Source organism: Calypte anna, chromosome 1, assembly GCF_003957555.1.
Source record: "Calypte anna isolate BGI_N300 chromosome 1, bCalAnn1_v1.p, whole genome shotgun sequence".
Lineage (NCBI taxonomy): Eukaryota > Metazoa > Chordata > Aves > Apodiformes > Trochilidae > Calypte > Calypte anna.
In genome coordinates, this window is record NC_044244.1 from 170,636,779 (window position 1) to 170,658,066 (window position 21,288).

Consider the following 21,288-nt stretch of genomic DNA (forward strand, 5'->3'; position numbering starts at 1 on the left):
CTTAAAGATCACCTGTTTCCAACCCCCCTGCATGGGCAGGGACACCTCCCACCAGACCAGGTTGCTCAGAGCCCCATCCAACCTGGCCTTGAACACTGCCAGGGAGGGGGCAGCCACAACCTCCCAGACCTGTGCCAGTGTCTCACCACCCAAGAATTCCTTCCTCCTAAAATAATGTGTTCTACATTGCAATGTGATTGAGGTAGGACCTCCTGGACAAATAATAGGCTGCAAAAAGCCCACGATTCAAGAGTTTAATTTTGTCAACTGAAAGCTGAAGGAACCAAGGAGATGAAAATGCTTTTGGAAATGGGGATTGGGTTGAGATCTTTATCCCTTATATCCCCCTGTGGAAGAGCATTTCCAACAATGTAGATACAGCACTGGAAGCTCACCTCCATCACCAGTCCACCCATGGAGAGAGGGAGGTTTCTCCAAGGTGACTCTCAGTTACATGGATGAGCTGCAGCCCACTTACCACAGCCTCCTGTACACATTTGGGAAACAGCTCCTTAAAAAGTATAAAACTCCATACTGGAACAGTATCCAAAGTTTCAGAGATGACTGCATTAGTTTACTTTATTCATTCTTGTAACATACTTCCACGTTTGATGCGGAGTTCTGCTAACTAATATCTAGTAAAAGACAAAAAAAACCCCTAAGTCAATCCATTAAAACTAAGCATTTTCATAACCTTCAAAATAAGTTCTTGAATTTTTTAATAGTATTTGATAGCAGCTTTTTATTGGTTACAAAACCTAAGCCCATATACAAAATTAGGAACACATTTAGATGCCTCTTTGAAAGAACGTTTTAGTCTATTTTAACTGATAGTTTAAAAAAATAATAAAAACAATGCAATTTTAAACACTGTTCTGAAAACGTAAAAGTGCAGCAATATATTTTGTTTCCTTTCTTAACTATGAAATGGTGCAATCCCAATCAAAAGCTGATAAGGTCACAACAGAAAGAACTGAGCAAATGCTTTGTCCTGCCTTACCCAGTTCTCCCATGTTCACTTTTAATGTAATGCATTGAGTGCAAGAAAAGGATCAAATCTTCACCCTAGTGGAAAACTGTTTCAGTATCAATTTGTATGTCACCTCTAGGACAATAGTGAGTGCAGGCTGAACAGGGTATCTGTCAGTCTATATGGCATACAGGGAGACGAAATTGAATTAGAAGAGGGGAAATATTGGTTCACAATAACATCTGCTGGAACTCTAATTTCACAAAAAAACTTTGTGACCTTACCTAACTTTGATGTTTTATTGTTTAGTTTTTGTTGGTTTTTTTTTAGCGAACACCACACAGTTTCAAGATTTTAGACTATAGTGTGTGAATAGGATGCAGTTACCATATGAAGCTTCAACTCAACTTTTGGGAAAAGAAAAAAGGCACAATGAACTTCAACTCAATTTTATGTGCACAAGAGTTGAAAAATCTGAGCCACCTTAAAGAGAAATTGATTCTAAAATTTATAAAACCTATAAATAATCAGAGGCCAAACCACTATATTAAAACAGATTATCTAGCAAGTAAAAATCTTGCAGTTTAAACATACGCTTGTATCCAGCTGAGATACAAGACAACTCACTCTTTAAAGTGGCTCCACCTTGGCAGATATATATTTAATGAATGCACACCTGCTATGCGTTGTTCATCAGTGGAAAAACAGCTGATCCACAAAGCTCTGATGGCATCTGTCCTTATCTTCATCACAGTAAATACAACCCACATCCAAGAACTGAATTAGTTTAGATTTTTCTACCCCTTCACATCAATGCATTGGGAAATTACACCCAGTAAACAACAGCAACAAAACCAGTTTGTGTGACAGCTTAAGAGAATTTCCAAATTATCCATCTTCACCCCAGCGATCCCGAACTCCCTCAGAAAATGACTGGGTCAGAGGATTTTCCAAAAGCAGTGACCTGACAGACCTCACAGAGTTATTCCGTGTGCGCTGCACATCAAGGGGACGCTGAGTAGTGGCAGCTCCTGCCCAGCCTCACGTCTCAGCCAGCTTCTGGCTCTCTTTTTTTTCAATCAGGTGAACAGAATTTGAGACCAATTTCCGACTTTTACTCTCCCAAAACTCCAAGAATGAAGCTTTTGTGACGCTTCTAAGTAGTTGCTGGTTTGTTGCCAACCACATCATAAGCACTGGTTACTAAGTAAAAAATAGTTTAAGACTAAATTACAGTAAACATGAAAGCTCCACAGTTTAAACCCAATATAAATCAACCATATCCAATTATCAATTTAAAACAAAATGTGTTGACTACTGAAAGTTGAAAGCAAGATTCTTTTAAACTAATACATTTTTGGACAGAATTTTTTTTCTTTCTGCAGTCTGGGACTCTTGCTTTCAGCTTAAACAGAAGTTCAAGTCCATAACAGGTTGTAGCTCAGGTAAAATACCATGCACAGCATTTGATTACTTCAAAACAGCAGGAACACACAGGCTGAAGTGAGTGGTCAAATAGGGCTCGCTGTTCTCAAAAATTAGGTATAATGGCAAAAGCTTTACCAGTCCAAATCTATAGTTCATTCTCCAACCCTGGTTTCTGAGGCAGTTAATGAACACACATCAATTACTGATAGCTGAAGTAGTTTTTGTTTGTTTTAAACTTAAGTGTTTAATCAATTGCCAAGTGTTTTTTAAGTTATTTTTATTTCAGTTTCACCAATGAAATTCATTTGGCTTGCATTTTTGAATCTATTCTTCCACATAAAGTATATGAAAATATGTCTGTGGAGGATGATGAGGGAGGCTCAGAGCAAACTGAGCCCCTGTAAAGTCTTCCAAAACGTTGGCATCATACCAAAGTGTCTTGATCCACAGCGCACCGTTTTCCAAAGAAGCTACTTTTCCGTGGAAAGCCAATGTGCCACCACTATGGAATATTCTTAACAAAACTGCAGGTTGCGGTCGGCTGTCAGCGTGTGGCACCAGGAAAAAGGCAAAAAAAGGTAGTTGGGACTGTTAAAAAGAATTCTGAAACAGTTTGGAGAGATCATGCATATGCATTTACAGTCCGTGTGAGAGTGACGTTTGGCAACTGCGAAGTGACCGATACATGGCTTGCTTTAGAAGCATCAAAACGAAGAGGCATGTGTGTCTTGGAGCCTTTGATTTCTTCACTTGGTAGCCATCTGGTGGTGCTTCATACTGGCGTGGGACAGAGAAGCTGCACTTTTTTCAACTTAAAAATTAAATTCTTTCGTTTGAAGGTTGGCTGTTGGGTCGAAGTTGTAGGTACCTCCTTGAGTGGCTTCAGGAATGAGACTGGGATCTTCATCAATCTGTACAGCAACAGAGGTTTGTAAGAGGTCAGTTCCCTGCACAACTCACTACACAGAGGAGAGTCACAAAATGTTCATTTTTTCTTTTTTAAATACTATAATTAATTCATTAATTATACTATATATTATATAATTAATTCATTAAATACTATAACAAAACAAACAAAACCAAAAAAATCGGATTTCCTAGTTCAGTTCCTCAGACATGTTCACAAAGAGCAACACATAAACTGTGTTCCAATACTATCACGGAATCAGAAAAATTAAATGGTTGGACACTAGCTTCTTGCTTGCTCAAAGCAATTGCTATTTTTAACTGTGCACTTTTAATTCTCAATGCCAATTTTTAGTACTTCTGGAGTAAGCTAATCACGAGTTGTGAATTCCAGAATTAGTTTTGTACTTTCTCCCATTTTCTTTCAACAGGAAAATAGTTTTTACCAGCAGATGGTAGAAATACATTCATAAAAGCTTAGAAGAGTATTCTCTATCCTCTATCACAATCTAAAAGATTCAGAATTACTCATTTCAAAGCAGTTTTATATAGGTCTCATAAGTACAAGCTGAAATACTTTTTTCAAACCAAAAGTACATCATTACTCCACAGACACAGAATGAAAGGCATCAGCTTCACCCAGCTGTTAGAATTTAGGTATTTACTGCCTCTGTGAACAGCAAACAAGGTCAGCAGCCTCAGTACACACAACTTCAAACCCTTCCTGCACTGTATCAGCAGCTGAACCAGCACATCACCCCTACAAACTCTTCTGGTTTCAGAATGCTTTGCAAAATATTTGAGTTGATAAATGAGCGCTTCTGTCTTCTGCAGAGGTAACAGAGGGCTCATCTCCCTAGGGCAATTTGGATTATTTTTTTCTGGGATGGGGTTTTTGATTCTGATTGATTTTTTTTTTTGTACTAGTCTTCAAACAAGAAGGGTTATTTTCCTAGTTACAGTTACTACCTGAAAATTTGTGTGGTTTTATGCTTTAATTCCTACCTCCCAATCATGGAATTTCTACAATTTGGAGTTTCACAACCTTCACAAAATATGGTAACAATAAAAACAATCTGAAGGAAAGTCTTACTCCTGAGTAAAGAAGGTAAATTCAGCAAATGGGGCATAGATCAAATTGCATTACTTAATGTAAAAAGTAAATGCACAAAAGGGAGTACTAACCTGAAAAGGGCCAATTTCTACCCACAACTACAGTTAACTACAGGTAACTACAGAGGTTGCAGAGCATTATGGAGATAAGTAGATGCTGCTCACAGAATCATTACAAGCACGTGGAACTTTTCACCTATCATAACTTCTGGTGACTTGGCTGCCCCAAAAGGGGTTCATAAATTGAAAAATAACAAGTCCCTAAGGTTAGAGCTGGTACCTGGTGAGTTCAATTTAATAGAGGAACTGAAGAGGTAGTTCTGGTAGGCTGCAGAACTGCAGACAGCCTGAATGGCCTGGAAAAAGCAATTATTATTCATCTTCAGATTACTTGTTGAAGTGCTTCTGAGGCACTGACAAGCAGCCAGTAGCAGGAAGAGCTAGAACCCAAGGAGTCAAAATATCTAATCAGGGAGCAACAAAATATCAGATGGTCTAGAACAATCAGTTACAGGAAATGCTGGGGTTTGGATGACACTCAATGCAGAATCCAGGCTGAGCAATTATAGAGATGAAATACAATAATCTGTGCCAAAGTAAGGATCCATCTCCCCACTCCAAAGCTTGATGACCAAAAAAGTAAAATGGAGAGTCAGAGAACTGTTTCGATTCCAACCTAAATTGGTAATTTAAACCTAAACTGGTAATTTAGGTAATTATGTCAATTTACATGTCCATGTGACAAAATTAGGTCAGCATCCATCATTTTACTGGGCAAAACCAGAACAGTCATTTTGATGTTGCTAAAGAGAAGTCTTGTTATTGAGAAACTCTTCAAAGATTTTCAATCAAGGGAAGCTGCCCTGGAAATAGAAGAGGAAAACTTACTTCCCACATGGCCTGTGCTCATCCTAACTGGAACTGAGGAACAATGACAACGTACATACTAAGCTAGAAGCACAGCACATACACTTTATCATACTTACATCATCACCAGAGAAATACTGATCTATGATTTCAAATGCTAGTTTATAAATGTCTTCATTCTCATGCTGTTGCAAGGCTTCAATTTTCTCTAAGCCTGGATAAAAGAAAATAAGTTTAAACTGAATTACTATTTTTGAAAACAACTAAATTAAGAAAATAATGAAACATTACTATTGAAACATACTAGAAAAGGTGTAGCTCAGTTTGCAAATATTGTCTAGCACAATAACTATCTGTCTCTGAGATGGGAAAAAAGTAGTTTGTGAAACTTTGCATGCTATTTTATTAAAGAAAAATGGAATATTCTTTTTAGATAGAATTGCATACACAGTACGTACTACATTCATAAGCAGCTACATGGGTTTTGTTCCAGTCAGTGTCCTTTTTGCATGTCACCAAAAAGCAGTGGCTTCATTTGTGTGTAGCAAGCACGTTTAAAACAACAAGGCAACAAAGTCTCACACCAAGAGCAGCTTAAAACCCTGATTCCATTTCCAAACTGGATGTGGCATAATACAAGGTGAAAACTTTTCAGTATAGTGAGTTCTCAAACATCCTTTTACTGCTATCTTACTGTAATTCATTAATTAGCACATGTTAAAACTTGGATTGCAATACCAAAAAGCCTGAATCCTCATCTTGCTTTGGTCTGTAACAAAATTATGATCCTAACAACTACTTCCAAGGCAAGAAACTAAAGCAAGAATTCTGTGTTTTACCACAGGATGAAGTCTATGCAATAAACAAATAAAAAGATGTACAATTCTCATTTAAACCTAAGAAAGCTCCAACATGACAATTCCTAAACCAAACCAAGAATGAACAAATAAAATAGTATCACAGAATTGTCATGGTTGGAAAAGACCTCAAAGATCAATCACCTCATCCAACCATCAACACCTCCCCTTTCTCTCATTACAGAAGTTTTACTTGCTTATTCAAATAGCCCATGGTAAACAAATGCTGTAGTAAATACCAACAGCACAAAGAGGAAGACAGAATAAGACCAAGTTACACTTTTTTACAAGCCTAGTAAGCACTTACCTCCACACTCTTCTATAATTTCAGCTATTGTGCTTGCCTCATCACCAGCCATTATCAGGATGTTTTTCAGACCATCCAGCACCACCTGTACCACTTGAGAATCCTTTACTGAGAGTAGATTGCAGAATGGTGGGATTACGTTTTGCTGTACGAGGTATTCAACCTAAATAAAAGAAAAAATATGAGCTTCCAACATTGCACTGCTTACAAACAGCTGCATGGGCAACATTTTAGTGACAATCTGAAATCCCACTACACATACCTGATCTTTTCTCCCACTTATTGTCAAATTGCTAATTGCCCAAGCAGCTTCCTTTTGTGTTCCAAAGTCCCCCTGAAAAAATAAAATTAATAGCTCATTAAAATCAGCATGGAAACATCTGCTAAGCTTATTATTAAAAATCACAGACTCCTCATGTCAGATTTATAAAGAGAGGATGACAACTTGCATAGCTGATAGCTTGACTGACCTTAGCCAGCTGGTGTATGATCATAGGGATTAGCCCAGCATCTATTACAGCCTGAACTTGTTGCTGGTTTCCTGCTGTGATATTGGAAAGGAACCAAACTGCTTCCTATAATTGGACAAAACAAAAAAGCAAAATAATTAAAAAAAAATAATTAAAAAATCCAACCAAATGAAACAAAACCTAAAATCATACCATGCCCAATCACCAAACACAGCCTCCATGCTTTCTCCCCAATAACACTTTCAGCACACAAACTTCTACTGCACTATGAAAGCCAAGCACATAAGGAATCAATGTAAAACTAAAATTATAAATTCACTGGGCCAGATTATTACTTTCACAAGGGAAGTCTCCATATGTTGGGAGCAACACCGACAAACCTTAAATCCACTTTGCACTGCTGGAATCACAGCCATGTTTTAAACTTGAGATCAGTTTTACACAGGAAAACTGGTAAACCCTCATTTAAAATAAAGGATTTATCCCATAGTATTTGACTGAACAGCCCAGTAGAAGTTTTCTGTGCTGTCACAAGAAAGACCAAATCCAGCTCTCATTTTCTTCCTAAATCATGAAGTGAAGCTCAGAAAGCTTATTTGAGCTTCCACTAAGTATCAGAGAGGACACAAGGTCTGAGACCTTACTCATCAGTTATCTCCTTCAGGTATTTCATTGACAAAGCCAAAATCTATGTGGTGGCTGTTACAAATTTATGGTTACAACAGGGGATACTTGTCCAGGAGGTCAGAACATCTTAAAAAGGCTCCAGTCTTAAGTAAGGAAAAAACAGATGTGGCAAGCAGCCAGTTATGAAGTACTTCAGGAAAAAAAAACACTTCACTTTTTAGGGATATGTATCTGGCTTGTGTTTGTATTTGCCTCTTACAACATATGCTTAAAGCAAAACTCAAAGAACTTACAGACTCCCCTTATACAAAAATAATACCTTTCTGGGCATTCAAATTCTTTCTCAGAGTTAGAAGGACAGACAAAAAATCAGAGCTTGCAGAAATAGAGATTCCTCACAAATTTTCCTCTTCTTCCCCTCAGTGGTACACTCAGTGGGGGAATCACGTGAACTAAACAAAAAAGCCTCCCCCTCCTCAGCCAGCCCCATCTTTGCAGTGGAAGATGGCAAGATGATTAAAAAACCCACAAATAACATGAAATACAGCTATAGAAAAGAGGGCACTGATCACTTTCATCTAACTCCCTCTATTCTCTCCAGTCCTTGCAGCAGTGAAGTTAACTCTACCCAAAGGAGGGAGAGAAAAGATCAGTGCTACTCCCTGTACTTCCTTGAAGGTGAATTTGGACAAGGGAAAAAACCCAAGTAGGAAAAGGTTGTGTGGAATAACTGGATCAGTCTTGCTCAGTTCACTGGCCTCAACCAAAACTAACAGGCTCTAGTTAGGAAAAACTATAACACAAGAAAGCCACTTTTTTTTTTTTCATTTGCAAAGTATCACACTCCAAAGCAAAACCCATCTGTCCTCCCCACAAGCACTACCCATTCATTCCAATACACAGATCCTCACTCTAATTAAGCACCAGCCTCAAGGTTGTATCTTTATGCAAAATTGCCCATGTGTCAGAAACAACAGCAGTAAGAAATTCTTCTGTAATATTCTACAGACTACTGTTTTATTTCGCAAGTAAAAAGACCAAGCCAGAAAGAAAGAAATCCTACCTTGTTTATCTTTTCTTTTGGATGCGTCAGGAGATTTGGGAAATAAGACAAAACATCACAATTGAGAACAACTTGTGTCTGTTCATCAGTACCAGTTACTATGTTGCCTACTGCTCTCAGTGCTGCTGTCTGAATATACAAAGTGGGAAGGAAAAAAAATGGCATGTTAAAGACATTGCTGTTACTTATGCTAAAACAAAGATCATATTAAGATGTCTCTTTATAAAAACACTTTGCAAAATACAATTTAGCACTCCATCCTAAAAATGGGTTTCATCAAAACAAACATGCAGTACAGCATTTTACTGAACAGATGTGCTGCAGCTCAACTCTAAAAGTGCAAAGATTAGAAATTAAGAGTACTAAAACAATAAAAAGTTTATCATGTATCTGATCTGAGTTACAATTACATTAACTATTTGTAGGCTTTGACTACATCTGACAAGGCTGCTCCTTTCTCCATTCAGCTCTCCACTACAAAATTTAAAAAAACACAACTACTTTTTTGTTCTCATTAACTTTCAGAAACGAACTTTTTATCTTTATGTCTTGGGAAACTAAAAACATTTACTGACCTTCATCTCTGAAATTAATCCATCAAGCTCAGTTAACCTACCATTTGTAGCTAAGTAGAAATCTACCTAAAAGACTCAGCATCTGTGAATATTTTAACATTCAAAAGGTCCCAAAATTTACTGATTTCCATGAACTTTTCAGACAGTATATGCACAACCATGTATACAGGAACAGAAAAGAGACTATGTAACTAATTCTGCAAAATGTCAAATCCGTTATCAGTACGTATTTTGGGACTACAATAGGAAGGCACAACATGTAACCACACAATGGAAGTTAATGTTTAACCTGTCACTTTCCTTAAAGCTGTATTAAAGCTGTTCTGTTGAAGCTCTATTTAATTTCTGAAGTCTTTTACCCCCAGTGTAGGTAACATTCTTTTTCACTTTTACCTGTAACATTAAATGCTAAAAATACTGTAACAAAACAAATGCTGATTCTCAGTACTTCACTAATAAATTCTCTAAGGCACATATTTTTTCCAGAAAATATCTTACAAAGGATGCAACTGAACCACTTACTTGAACTTTTACTTCCTGATGACTCAGAAGGGGAACTAGAAAAGGTACAACTCCTGAATCAATCACCATTTGTATCTGTTCATTTCCACCATCTGTTAGGTAGGACAAAGCCCAAACAGTGTCCACAAGAATCTACAAATGGGAAAGAACATTGAACAGTAAGATCCATATAAAGGAGGCTTAATTTAGTGATCCATATTTTACATGCCTGGAGGGAAAAAACAAAAGAGCATGCAATATAGTTACAGGAAAAACTCAAACATGATGATGAGACTTAATTAGTAAAAATGTTACATTATTATGTACAATTATGAAAACTAGGGCCATTTGTTCCATAATAATAATTTCCATGTCCTCTCTCCATTTTATTTTTTTTTAATTAACTACCATGTTTTGGTACAGAAAAGTGACAGCATACATCATAACACAAAAGTAAACTGTTGGGTTCAATTTACATTTCAAAGATAGCCAACTGGCTCAGATTAATTGTGCTAGTAGAAGAAAATACCAACCCAGCCTATAATTTGCTAACTGTGCTATCTTTTGATTACAGAATACATAAATTCCCAAGTCTCTAATCCATTTACACCTTTGTGTTTCTGACCCATAGATCTGGAACTGCAAACTTTTCTGAATATATGTCTTTTTCTGACTTCATACTAAAATCCACAGCAAGGGAAAGGAATTTTTACACCAACTAAGAGTCTAGCAACTATTTTAGGATGGCAACTGTTCAAGCAAAGCAAACATTGACAGAGAAATTACTATCATGCAGGGCAATCTTGTTATCTTAAAAGAAAAAGACTAAGTCAGTGATGACTTGATAAGAATGATTTGAGAGGCTTCAAAACAGGAGGGTTCAAAGGTTACAGTCATTGATAGGTAGTATCTGAAGCAGAAACAAAGCCAGCAGAAAGAGGGGTATTGTATCACTTAAGAGATGGTATTAGGAACTGCAGGAAGAGAAACTGGGACCTCACTGAGCCTAATCCATTCCTGTGCCTACATTTACTGTTTCTAAAACAGACACCCAATTAAAATTTCCAGCTGTTAAGACAGCCACACCCTACAGTACTGAAACATCATGAAGACACTGAAGTCCTGCCCCACAGGCTGCTTCCACCCAGCTCCAGGGACCTGACAGCCAAGACCTAAGGTTTTCCTGACACAGCCTTCTGCTGCCCTCACCTGCCAGTGCCACAGGGACAGCAGAATGTGCTGCAGTGGAGCCAGCATTGAAGCAGAAGCAGTGAGAGACGGTGCCTCACCAGTGTGCTGCCCCACAGCCCTGTTGGTGACAGAGCAGCAGCCACCGGAAGCACTCACAGGACTGTTGTCTGACCTACCTGCATCACTGCCTCATCTCCAAAGAGAGGTTTGCTGCTCCAGTACGGAGAGGCTGGGACCAGACTGGTACCTCCAAACTAGAACCTGACTCTCAGGATCAAAAAGATGGGCATCCCAATTGAGATGAGTCAAAACCTGGCATCACATAGTCTGGTATCTACTTTGAGAAGCTCTCACACAAACATTGCTTGCAAAAGGTTACAAATTCAGCAGGGGAGGGAAAAAAAAAAAAGCCTATTGTTCATAAGTATTTTCAGTTTCACTATGAATTTTCATTCAGGTTTGTCTAAATTACAATTGGAAAGTTACCATGTGCTGTCTCCCACTCACATTACTCTGGGAAAACCCTGGCAAAATCCCACATTAAGCTGTTTGCAAATCTTTTGTGCAGCCAAGCTCACTTCACCATTAGAAGAGCAGCAGAATCACCACTACCACAGTGTGGAGGTAACAATAGAGACTTCCACCACTATCCCCTAAACCACCACAAGGATTTAAGTCTTGCTTCCCTAAATTGAAAGATAAGTGTAGGGAGTAAGAATCAAAGACATTAAAAAGTCCTAAGAGGAGAAGGAGAACAACAACTCAGTATCCCTTACAGATCTTTGTTCCTGAACTCCCAACATAGAACTTCAAGGTTAGGACTTTAGTCAGAAAGCATTTGTAAACCCATGCATAAGGAATGTGGAAAGTGCTGAGGGTATTGTATTAAAAAACTGAAAAAAAGTTTTCAAAGATACCACAAAACAACAGTTTACTACTGCTTATTTAAGTATAATTTGTATGTGATTCCCTTAAACAGGTAGCAAAGTCATGCACCCAACAGGTTAAAAAACATCAGATTTATCCATGTGGTGATGGTATTTAATTGGATTGATATGTAGAAGTAATATATATCTATTTTTCTATATATTCATTATATATAAGTAAAATTGTGAATTGGGGAAGAATTAAAATGAAGCTGGTGGCAAAGCTGGCACTTTGAATTTCTAGTGCTCAATTCTGCAAGATAGAATATTTTAATGTAGTTTCTAACAAAGGATAGAAAAAACCTTTTCTAAATGATATGTCAGAAACAGTGCTTGCACTTTCTTTCTCATGTTCTAATGACTATAGTTATATTAGCCATCATATTTCATTGTGCACTTACTATTTAATTATACATAAATTCACACACAATAACAAATTAGCAACTTATATCTAATAGTTGGGAAAATACTTACGTTTATATCTGTATGGTAAATGAGAACACACAATGCTGGCAAAATCTGAAAAGAAGTGAATCAGTCATTACAGCAGAATAAAACTGACTGTACAATCATGAATCCAAGTACTGCAGTCACAAAGCTTAGGTTGAGATGGCATTAGCATATTGCATTCACACACTTGCCAGCAGCTGGTTATTCCTTCAAAGTGTGTGTGTGTGTGTACAGCCATATAATATTTAAAATTTAAATTTAAAATTTATAAAAATACAAGGCAGTAATAGATTTTAAAGATACACAGAGAGCAGACCATATTTTGAGGGAAAACAAGCAGACAAGAGAGGTAAGATCCTTCTGCTATTTTGGAAGCTTTGTTACCACACAATGTAATGAAAATCATTAGTATATCTATATATGAAACCATCTTAACATCGAATTTATTTTTCTTATTCACACATGGAGAAAACATAAAACTGAGCCATAATAATACTGTTTAGAACAAGAGGTTTTATGCAGTAGAGTATTACTTGTGAAAGTTTCCCCCCTCTCTGCTGTATTTTCAGAATTTAACTGAAGTTTAGCTGCCAAAAGTACTGTACTTCACACAGCTTCAAAAACAGTATCTACACTTTAGAATTTATCTTTAAATGATGAAATTTGCATACAACTATAACTCTATTCAAACAGGATCTCCTTATTAGCTGTACCTAGTACTCCATGAACAGTGCATTTGCTCTGTTCACCAATTTAAAATGATTTTCAGATGCTTCTCTTCTCAAGCAGGGGCTTAACATGGCATGTGCACAGCTAGCCAAAAAGGCAAGCTAAACTACATTAACCAATTTACTTACATTTCCTCTTACTATAAATAATTACATTTGCACACTTCCACATACAGAACCATGTTTGAAGTCTTTTTTGATATAAGCATGAAATGCTGAGTCTGTTAACACTTTTCTAGTGTCAATTTTTTGGGTGTGCCTATATTAATATACGACTCATTGGTTTTTAGCCTTACTCAGTGTCAGACATTCCAAACACCTTTATTACAGCCTTAGTAGGAAGCATCAAATTGGTCAAATGACTTAATCTAACAACTTGTAACTGGCACAAGACAGTGGTAAAAACCATGCAGAAATTCATAGTATGACAATGTAAAACATTTGGCCTCTAGCCCAGAGTATAAAAAAACTTATCTGTCTCATAATTCTTTATTTACCTCCTGAACTGTCTCCATAGGCGGTGGGGGGTCCTTATTCCTGCAGAGATTTACAATGACCCATGTGACGTTCCGAAGGAAGGTGATGGGAATGGAGGGATTGATGAAGGACAGAAGAGGTTTGACAACTCCCAGTGATATGACATAATCTCTACACTGAGGACCATCACCTACAGAAATGAAAATTGTTGTAAAAGAAATTACATTAAAAATGGAAAATCTTGAAATGTATGCAATGACATGTTGGGATACTGAAATTCTATGTTTCCTCACCAATAGCTTACTACTAAAAGGTCATGGTCAATTCAATATACATACTTACAGATATGTATATTTTAAAAGACACCAAATTCACCCTGTCAGTAATTTATGTAGTGAGAGATACTATTCTTTAAGAAAAAATAGGATATACATACGTAATTCTGGCCACAGAAAGAATTATATTAAGCTGCAGAATTCAGAGGAAACATAGTCTCATATGATAATGTCAATGTTCAAAAAGTCAAATTCTAAACCAAAGCACTCCCTGAAGTCAAAGTGTTTTCACAAGAGTTACCTATAATATTTCCAAGAGCCCAGACAGCTTGCTCACAAACATTCTGGTGTGGTGAATGAAGTAGTCTCAAGAAGAGGGGTACTGCATCTGCAGAATGCAAAGATTGGATTTGTTTTTATTTGAACATGATATATTCATAACACTTTCACTGACTGATATGAGCTGTTTTCACTGCCATGCCTTTACACTAAGGTACATGTTTCTATTATAAAGAGTGTATAAAACCTCAGGTAAATTTCTATACATATCTATGTAGAGGGGAAAAAAGTAAGAGTTGAGAACAAGCACCCATTAAACAAAAATGCTCCTCACATATAAACATTTCCCCATATTTTTCAAAGTGATATGCAAGAGCATCAAGTATGGAGGTGCTGGGTTTAATCCTGGTAATTCTAATTTTCCTGTTACTCAATACTGCAATACATACCTAGCAGAATGACATTGCCTACTTGTGCAAACATGCTTCAAATCTTGACTTTAAGAAAAAAGCCTTCCCCCAAGAAGTGGCTATAGTTAGTTTCCATATGAAGTGAAGATTTACATCCATCTGCCAGCCCTAAGACACGTTTTCATTTGCTCTTATATAATGCATACAAAATAGCAGATTAAGGAAGAGGCAATGATTATAGATATGGGTCTCTGCAGAATTAAATAAAATTAATAGAGCTAAGAAACCACTCCTCTACTATTCCCAATCACTATTTCCCTTCAGACAGTCTGTACTGTTTGAACGACAATAATTGTTGCAGCAATTTTAAAAATCTATACATGATCATACTAATCCTATAGTCTTTCTGAGCAAAGTAAAATAGATCAATTTATAGTACTCTTGAAGGAAAGATTCCTTTTTTCTTGTCAAAATAGTTTCAGAAATTTAGAAAAATTGAAACACAATCTGTGAGCAACTGTGAATCAATATTCTGTTGATAATTCAACATATGATAATGAGCCAAAAACCCCTGATGTATTTTCCTGAAAAATACAAAGATGATGAATAGAAAGACAACCTAAAATACCCTCCCTACCCTAGATGAGTAATTCAGCAATTGCCTACAGCTGACAAGTTAGGAGGGACAGCAGTGTGCTGGTGCTTAAGAACACTCTCTCTGTTCTTGTAACAATCATCCCACTTCCATTAGCTCAAGTGGAACACTCCAGCTTCCTTCTCAATGCTTTCTGACACTACACTTCAGCCATATGTGTTTTCAACATATTTCAAGAGAGGAGGGTCAAATACGTAGTTTACATTAGATTGCAGTCCTGGTATGCATGAAGTCATTTCATATCAGCACTCAGGCAGGGGCACAGGCTGAGAAAACGTGAGTTGCAGGTTATCTGATCCACGGCTAGATTAATTAAAAAAATAATTACTTTGCTCCAAATGAGCTCCTGCTAAGATCTGTTCTGTGTGTACAGTGCTTCTCTTTTGCTGGGCCTTCCAAATGCCATCTGTCTCTCTTGACTGCAGGAGCCACCTTCTTTTGTATTTTGGCTGCACCAGCCTCTTCTCTAGCTTCAAGGGTCTATTGCTGTGTTTCCTCAAACCATCTCTTATCAAAAGGGAGGCTGTGTGCTCTTAGTCATATCCTACACAAAGCAGTGAGATCTTTAGACTAAACTTCTTGCATTTTCTCTCCAAGAGTAAAGCTTGGGAAATTTTTTTCTTTCCCAGCATTAGCTAAACACACTTTGGGACAGACAAATCCCATTTTGAACTACTAGTTATCGTTCACATAACAGCAATGCTTTTGGCTGTACTCTACATTTTTTTCATTCTAATATATTTTTTACTTTAAGATTTTTTTTAGATAAATTTTCTGCATAGGTAACACTATGAACAGACTTTTAATTAGATTAATTCATTCAAATATGGGACTTGAAAAAGGAGGAAAACAAGGACTAACCAATGAACAAATTGAGAAGGAGATAGAATCAAAGGACATAGAGTTCTTGGAGTGTGTCCAGAGGAAGCCACCAAAATGATCAGAGGGCTGATGCACCTCCTCCCCATGAAGATAGGCTAAAGAAGTTGGGGTTGTTCAGCCTGGAGAAAAGGCTGCTCCAAGGTGACCTTATAGCAACCTTCCAATATCTACACAAAATCTGGGGTAGGGCTTTTTAATGGGTGCGTAGTGAGAGGTCAAGGAGAAATAGTTTCAGACCTGAAGAGGGGAGATTTAGGTTGGACATTAGGAAGAAATTCTTTAATTTGAATGTGGTAAGACACTGGCACAGGTTGCCCGAGGAAGCTGTGGCTGCCCCCTCCCTGGAAGTGTTGAAGGCCAGGTTGGGGCTTGGAGCAACCTGGTCTGGTGGGAGGTGTCCCTGCCCATGCAGAGGGTTGGAATTAGATGATCTTTAAGGTCCCCTCCAACTCAAACCCATTCTGTGATTCTATGATTCTAAGGAGGAAAACACTTGGGAATAGACTTTAGATATTTAGACACCAGAAAAGCAATCTAAAACGGAAGTGACCAAACAACATCAGCATTTATGAAACAAATTAAGGATGTTTGTTTTCCTTATAAGGCTTTGGATTTTTAACATTAATAAGAATTCTTATTAATCCAATCTTAATCCAATATCTTATCTGTGTAAAACATAACAATTAGCAAGATATTTTATTAGCTATTAAAATATACCCAATAGCATTTTGATTTGCAAGGCAGGTTCAAAGGAAGGCAGGTTCAAAATATTTTTTCCATATAGAACACTGAAGGGTATAAGCCAAGACCATTTTTTATATAATTGACTATCAACAATCTCCTGTTTAATGACAGAATGTGTTATTTAGCATAACTGTGATTGGTTTAAGATAAGCATGCTGACATATAAAAGATATAGATATATATATATATATATTCATGGAAAATTACTTAGAATAATTTATCTTCAGTTAACTTCAGTTTATTTCTCTTCTCAGAATGGAAGTCTTATTGACTGGGTAAGCAAGAAATGAAGGCAGCACGACTATATGGAAAAGGTAATTTTCTAAACTCTGTATTTAAATGGGCAACCTTACATAATTAGATGTATTTGACAACTTCAATAAGATTTATGAACACACCTTTGAAGTATAAAGAATTACTTCCTAATATAGGTTTTAGCCATAAGTGAATTAGTGGTACATGATTTCAAAAATCAACCCAAGAATTAGAAAGTATTAATTTTTTTGCATATCATTATATGATCTGTCAATCTCTACCTTCTTTATAGAATCCTTAGTATTCATTGCTGGTGACAAACAGATTAATCTTTGAAAGTAAATGTACAAAACTTTTAAGAGGACAGACATGCGTTTATAATTTTAATGGTTTTGATAACAAATGCCATTTGTTATCCAAATAGCCCCTTTTCCCTTTTACCCACAATATCCACCACCCCCCAAAACCAAACTGTAATACTTACTAGACTGTACAACAGCTTGAGTCTGTGCAGAAGTGCCTGATGCTATGTTAGTCAATGCCCACGCAGCTTCAAATTGTAATGAAGGACTGTAATGAAATAGTTTATAGTAATAAGTTGAAACATGATCTGCAGATTATTTTATGGTTCATTTCAGCATCACCAGCTGCATCCACTCTGAGACACTCTACATTTAAGCAGTGCCACTAGCCTTAAACTTTAAGTAAAATTATAAGCCTGGGCATTTCAGAGGAAAAGGTAGAAGCAAAAAAAAAAGACTTTACATACCATTACCTTATGTGAACCAAAAGCAGTAACACTTGTTGAAGCACACACTGACCTATTAAGCTTACCAGTACTCCAGTAGTATCTCCCATAGAAAGATTTCTAGCACCCCTTAACATTAAACTATGCCTGTCTTATGGGTAACAGAGACACCTTCACATCCATCTGATCCAAACCCATACATACTCACTAAAAAAAGTGCAAATGCCTTGCTGTCATTAGTAGTTCTCAATAAATTTACCATGCCTGACTGTAACTAATAAACATTTGACCCTTCTAACATTACATCCCAGATCAAGTCTAAGCTTGTGTACTGGGATAAAGACATTTTTCTGCTCCATCACACACATGGGAAAGATTTAGCAACAGTATCAAAAGACAACATCACTCCAGTATTAAAACTGACTTATTAAAGGCAGATAAAATTAGTTACCAATAATACAGGGGCACATCTCTCCCAAGACATCTGTCAACTGTTGCTTATGCCAACAGCAGTTTAGTGAAACAGTTTACATGAAAACTGTTTTCAAGCAAATGCTAAAGGTTAAGAGTTCTAAAAGCTATAAAAGAGTTTACAGCTTTTGGTGGTGAATATATCACCAAGTAGTCTGGCTTTGGAAGGGAGAATATTTGCTGTGAGGTATTCTTAATTTCCACTTTTTTTTGGGTCTTTATCAATTACATTTTATATTTAGCAATAACACCTGCTTCCTTTATGCTTTTCTTCCTGCACATTAGTTTCCAAAGCATTTTAAGGTTTTATTTGGGATGGGATTGGAAAAGAATTAAATAGGAGGGCCTATGATGTGTAAGTAAGGATTTTAAAAAACAAATAGTACATGTCAGCAGGTATGTATAAGCATTTACATTCTAAGTTCAAATGCATTAAAATTCTAGTTTCAGGCTGGTCCTTCTTTTCTTCATCTTGTGATAAGCTTTGAGTTGTAACATAACAAAGCTTCAACAATGTTATACAAAGTCTTTGCAGAATTTACCCCTAGTAGGTATACAATACAGCAATCACAATTAAAAGGACTGCTTCAGAAAATGCTGATTTCAATTTCAAAAAGCTTGTTTAACATTTACAACGGTAAATCATACAAAAACTAGACAGAAAATTCAAAGTAAAATAATTTTCACAGCACTGAACCACTTTTAGAACAGAAAGGCATTCATGACCCATTTTAAGAGGCTATCCTGATTTCAACAATATTGCCAGCTGCCTTCTAAGCAACTGCTTTGTTAAACAAGGTACAAACCTACTCGTGCTTCCTGGTTTGGCAACTATCAAATTATACCCAAAATGCCAATTTGCATTTTTTAATGTTTCTAGCCCTGACGGCTGTGGTAATAACCTTGAAAATGGAAATAATGTAAACACAGTTATGGCTGTCTAAGACTAAAGATAGGCTAAAGCATTTACCTCAAATGAGTTAATTCCCATCTATCCAAATAAGGGGCTCACAGCTTGTGGAATATGGCATTTTTCTTACATGCCATTAATTCTTGAAACCACATACTCAATATTCTCTGACTTCTTTGCTGAAGAGAATGCTCACTGTGTTGTACCATCATGTCAGGGAGCAGCACGGAGTCAGATGGAAACCCACCTTGCAGTGAGAACTAAAGAACCCAGAAACTTCAGCTAATAACTTTAATGAAAAAGACAAGTGTATTTTTGGCAAAGAGAATAGAAGTGTTCACAAAAAGGCAGGCTCTCTGACTTCACACATGCACACAGTAAGCCTGAGCCAAGCTTCTTAAAAATAGTTTAAAAAATCTGAAACACTCAAAACCAATGAGGAATTTGGTAAGGTTTTCTTCATGAGCTGGATATACTCATGCAAGCTCTAAAAACCAAAATGACATTTCAGTGGCAGAATAAATACTCCTGGAAAATGTATTGTTCATCATCACAGAACATGATCCACTGTGTTAGATTGTGCAATTTTATGAATCCTCAGTGTCATCTGAGACAATCAGATGGTTTTCTGTATGCAGATTTTAGCAAAGGCGAAAATTAAAAAAAAATATACTTACTTATCATCCCTTTCTAGGCATTTTACCAGAATTGGTAAAATTCCTGATTTTATTAAATCATCAATAGGTGGATTTCTGTCACTGGAAAGGAGTTTTCTGTGAAATTAAACATAAAAGTAAAATAAGTAACTGTCATTATGAAAAATGCATAGGAAATAAATTTCTGTGCCTTTGTTTATATTTTACCTTGCAGCTTGGACAGCACTCAGTTGGATGACTGGGTTGTCACTTGTGGCATTCTGAAAAAAACAATGAAACAAACAACAAACCAGTAAAAACCAAAAAGTATAGACCACGTACTTTTAATAAAAAAATAGTTGAGTGTAACATACCTGCAGAATAGCTTCTAGTGTTACATTTTGCTTGAAAAGAAAAAGAGTTTTATTAATTTCATTGCTAAATTAAATTCTTTTAAAACATTTAATACAATCAAACTAATTTTAACAGTGCAGCAGTTCATAATTTTGGTTTCAAATAACTGCAAGACTTCTAGTGTTAAAGTAAAAGCAGTATAAATTGTTTTGAGACAACACCAAAGCTATAAAAATTACTCTCAAATCAAGGAACTTACTGCTTTGAAGTCAGCATCAACATCAGAATCTTCTAAACTTTCTTCTTGGGGAACATTTCTTTTTTTCAAAAGATGTTCATCTCTTTTGTTCTGTAAAGAAATGATGAAAAATAAAAGCCCTTAATGCTTATTAGTACAGGGTGATGATATAATGGCCCCTTTCAAAAGAAAAGTTAGGTAAGATTGCTTTCATAAAGACATTTGTAATTGCAAACAGAAGTTACAGTATTTCAGCTATAAGAAACTAGCAGCTTGCTAATCACAGTCAGAACTAGGATAATCAATGACATTTGACTGAAATAAAAATTGTGGTTTGGGGGTCAATTTCCTAACATTTCCACACACAGATCTGCATGCCATTAACGTTTAGCCATGCATAACTGGATTATTTTCCAGTGTAAGATTAGTTTTCAGATCAACCTACTTCAAAGTTCCTGGTTACATGTACATGGTTACACCTTGTGTGTAGAGTATCGAGCTCTCTGTATGCTGACACTATGTCTTGCTGACATTGTTAGCCTATTTTTTGACTTCCAGCAGAGCATTTCCCAGACTTAGTTCCTTTAAGGAATTACTGTAGAAAAAAAGTTATATTTTCAGTGGTAAAGTAACCATTTTAATTTTCATCTTGCTTAATTAGAATAACCGAACACTTAACGCCCTATTTTAAAAATAACCAAACAATCAATTGTAACCGTATACAAATGTATTTTTTTTACTAACTTAAAATGTCTTCAAAGTATTAGTCCAAAAGTATGAAGCAGTCTTTTCTGAATTTTAGACCATCTTTTCTTCGCTATGATGTCTAGAGGTACAACCACAGACAGAAGGGGCAATAGAAGATAATGATGCAAGCATGTGTATCTGAACACCTTTTTGTGTTTGCTGCTTTTTAGAAAAAAAAAAAGTGCATTAAGATTCCAATCTCTAAAGAAGCAAAACAATGAAAAGGTAT

The 21,288-nt window shown here is 36.5% G+C and overlaps 1 protein-coding gene across 1 annotated transcript in view; it reads right to left on the minus strand.

Annotated features, from left to right (window-relative positions):
• Window positions 1-547: 547 nt before the first annotated feature.
• The window catches only part of KPNA3 (karyopherin subunit alpha 3), a 52,447-nt gene continuing 31,706 nt past the window's right edge, over window positions 548-21,288 (minus strand). The window contains exons 3-17 of the mRNA XM_030445234.1: window positions 20,334-20,423; window positions 20,095-20,124; window positions 19,949-20,001; window positions 19,763-19,858; window positions 17,441-17,526; window positions 14,033-14,119; window positions 13,477-13,646; window positions 12,276-12,320; window positions 9,706-9,837; window positions 8,609-8,737; window positions 6,919-7,023; window positions 6,711-6,782; window positions 6,449-6,611; window positions 5,404-5,498; window positions 548-3,309 (exon numbers count right to left, since the gene is read on the minus strand). Of these exons, the coding sequence (XP_030301094.1) occupies window positions 3,211-3,309; window positions 5,404-5,498; window positions 6,449-6,611; window positions 6,711-6,782; window positions 6,919-7,023; window positions 8,609-8,737; window positions 9,706-9,837; window positions 12,276-12,320; window positions 13,477-13,646; window positions 14,033-14,119; window positions 17,441-17,526; window positions 19,763-19,858; window positions 19,949-20,001; window positions 20,095-20,124; window positions 20,334-20,423 (1,452 nt within the window). The 3' untranslated portion in view covers window positions 548-3,210. The remainder of the gene's footprint in view (window positions 3,310-5,403; window positions 5,499-6,448; window positions 6,612-6,710; window positions 6,783-6,918; window positions 7,024-8,608; window positions 8,738-9,705; window positions 9,838-12,275; window positions 12,321-13,476; window positions 13,647-14,032; window positions 14,120-17,440; window positions 17,527-19,762; window positions 19,859-19,948; window positions 20,002-20,094; window positions 20,125-20,333; window positions 20,424-21,288) is intronic.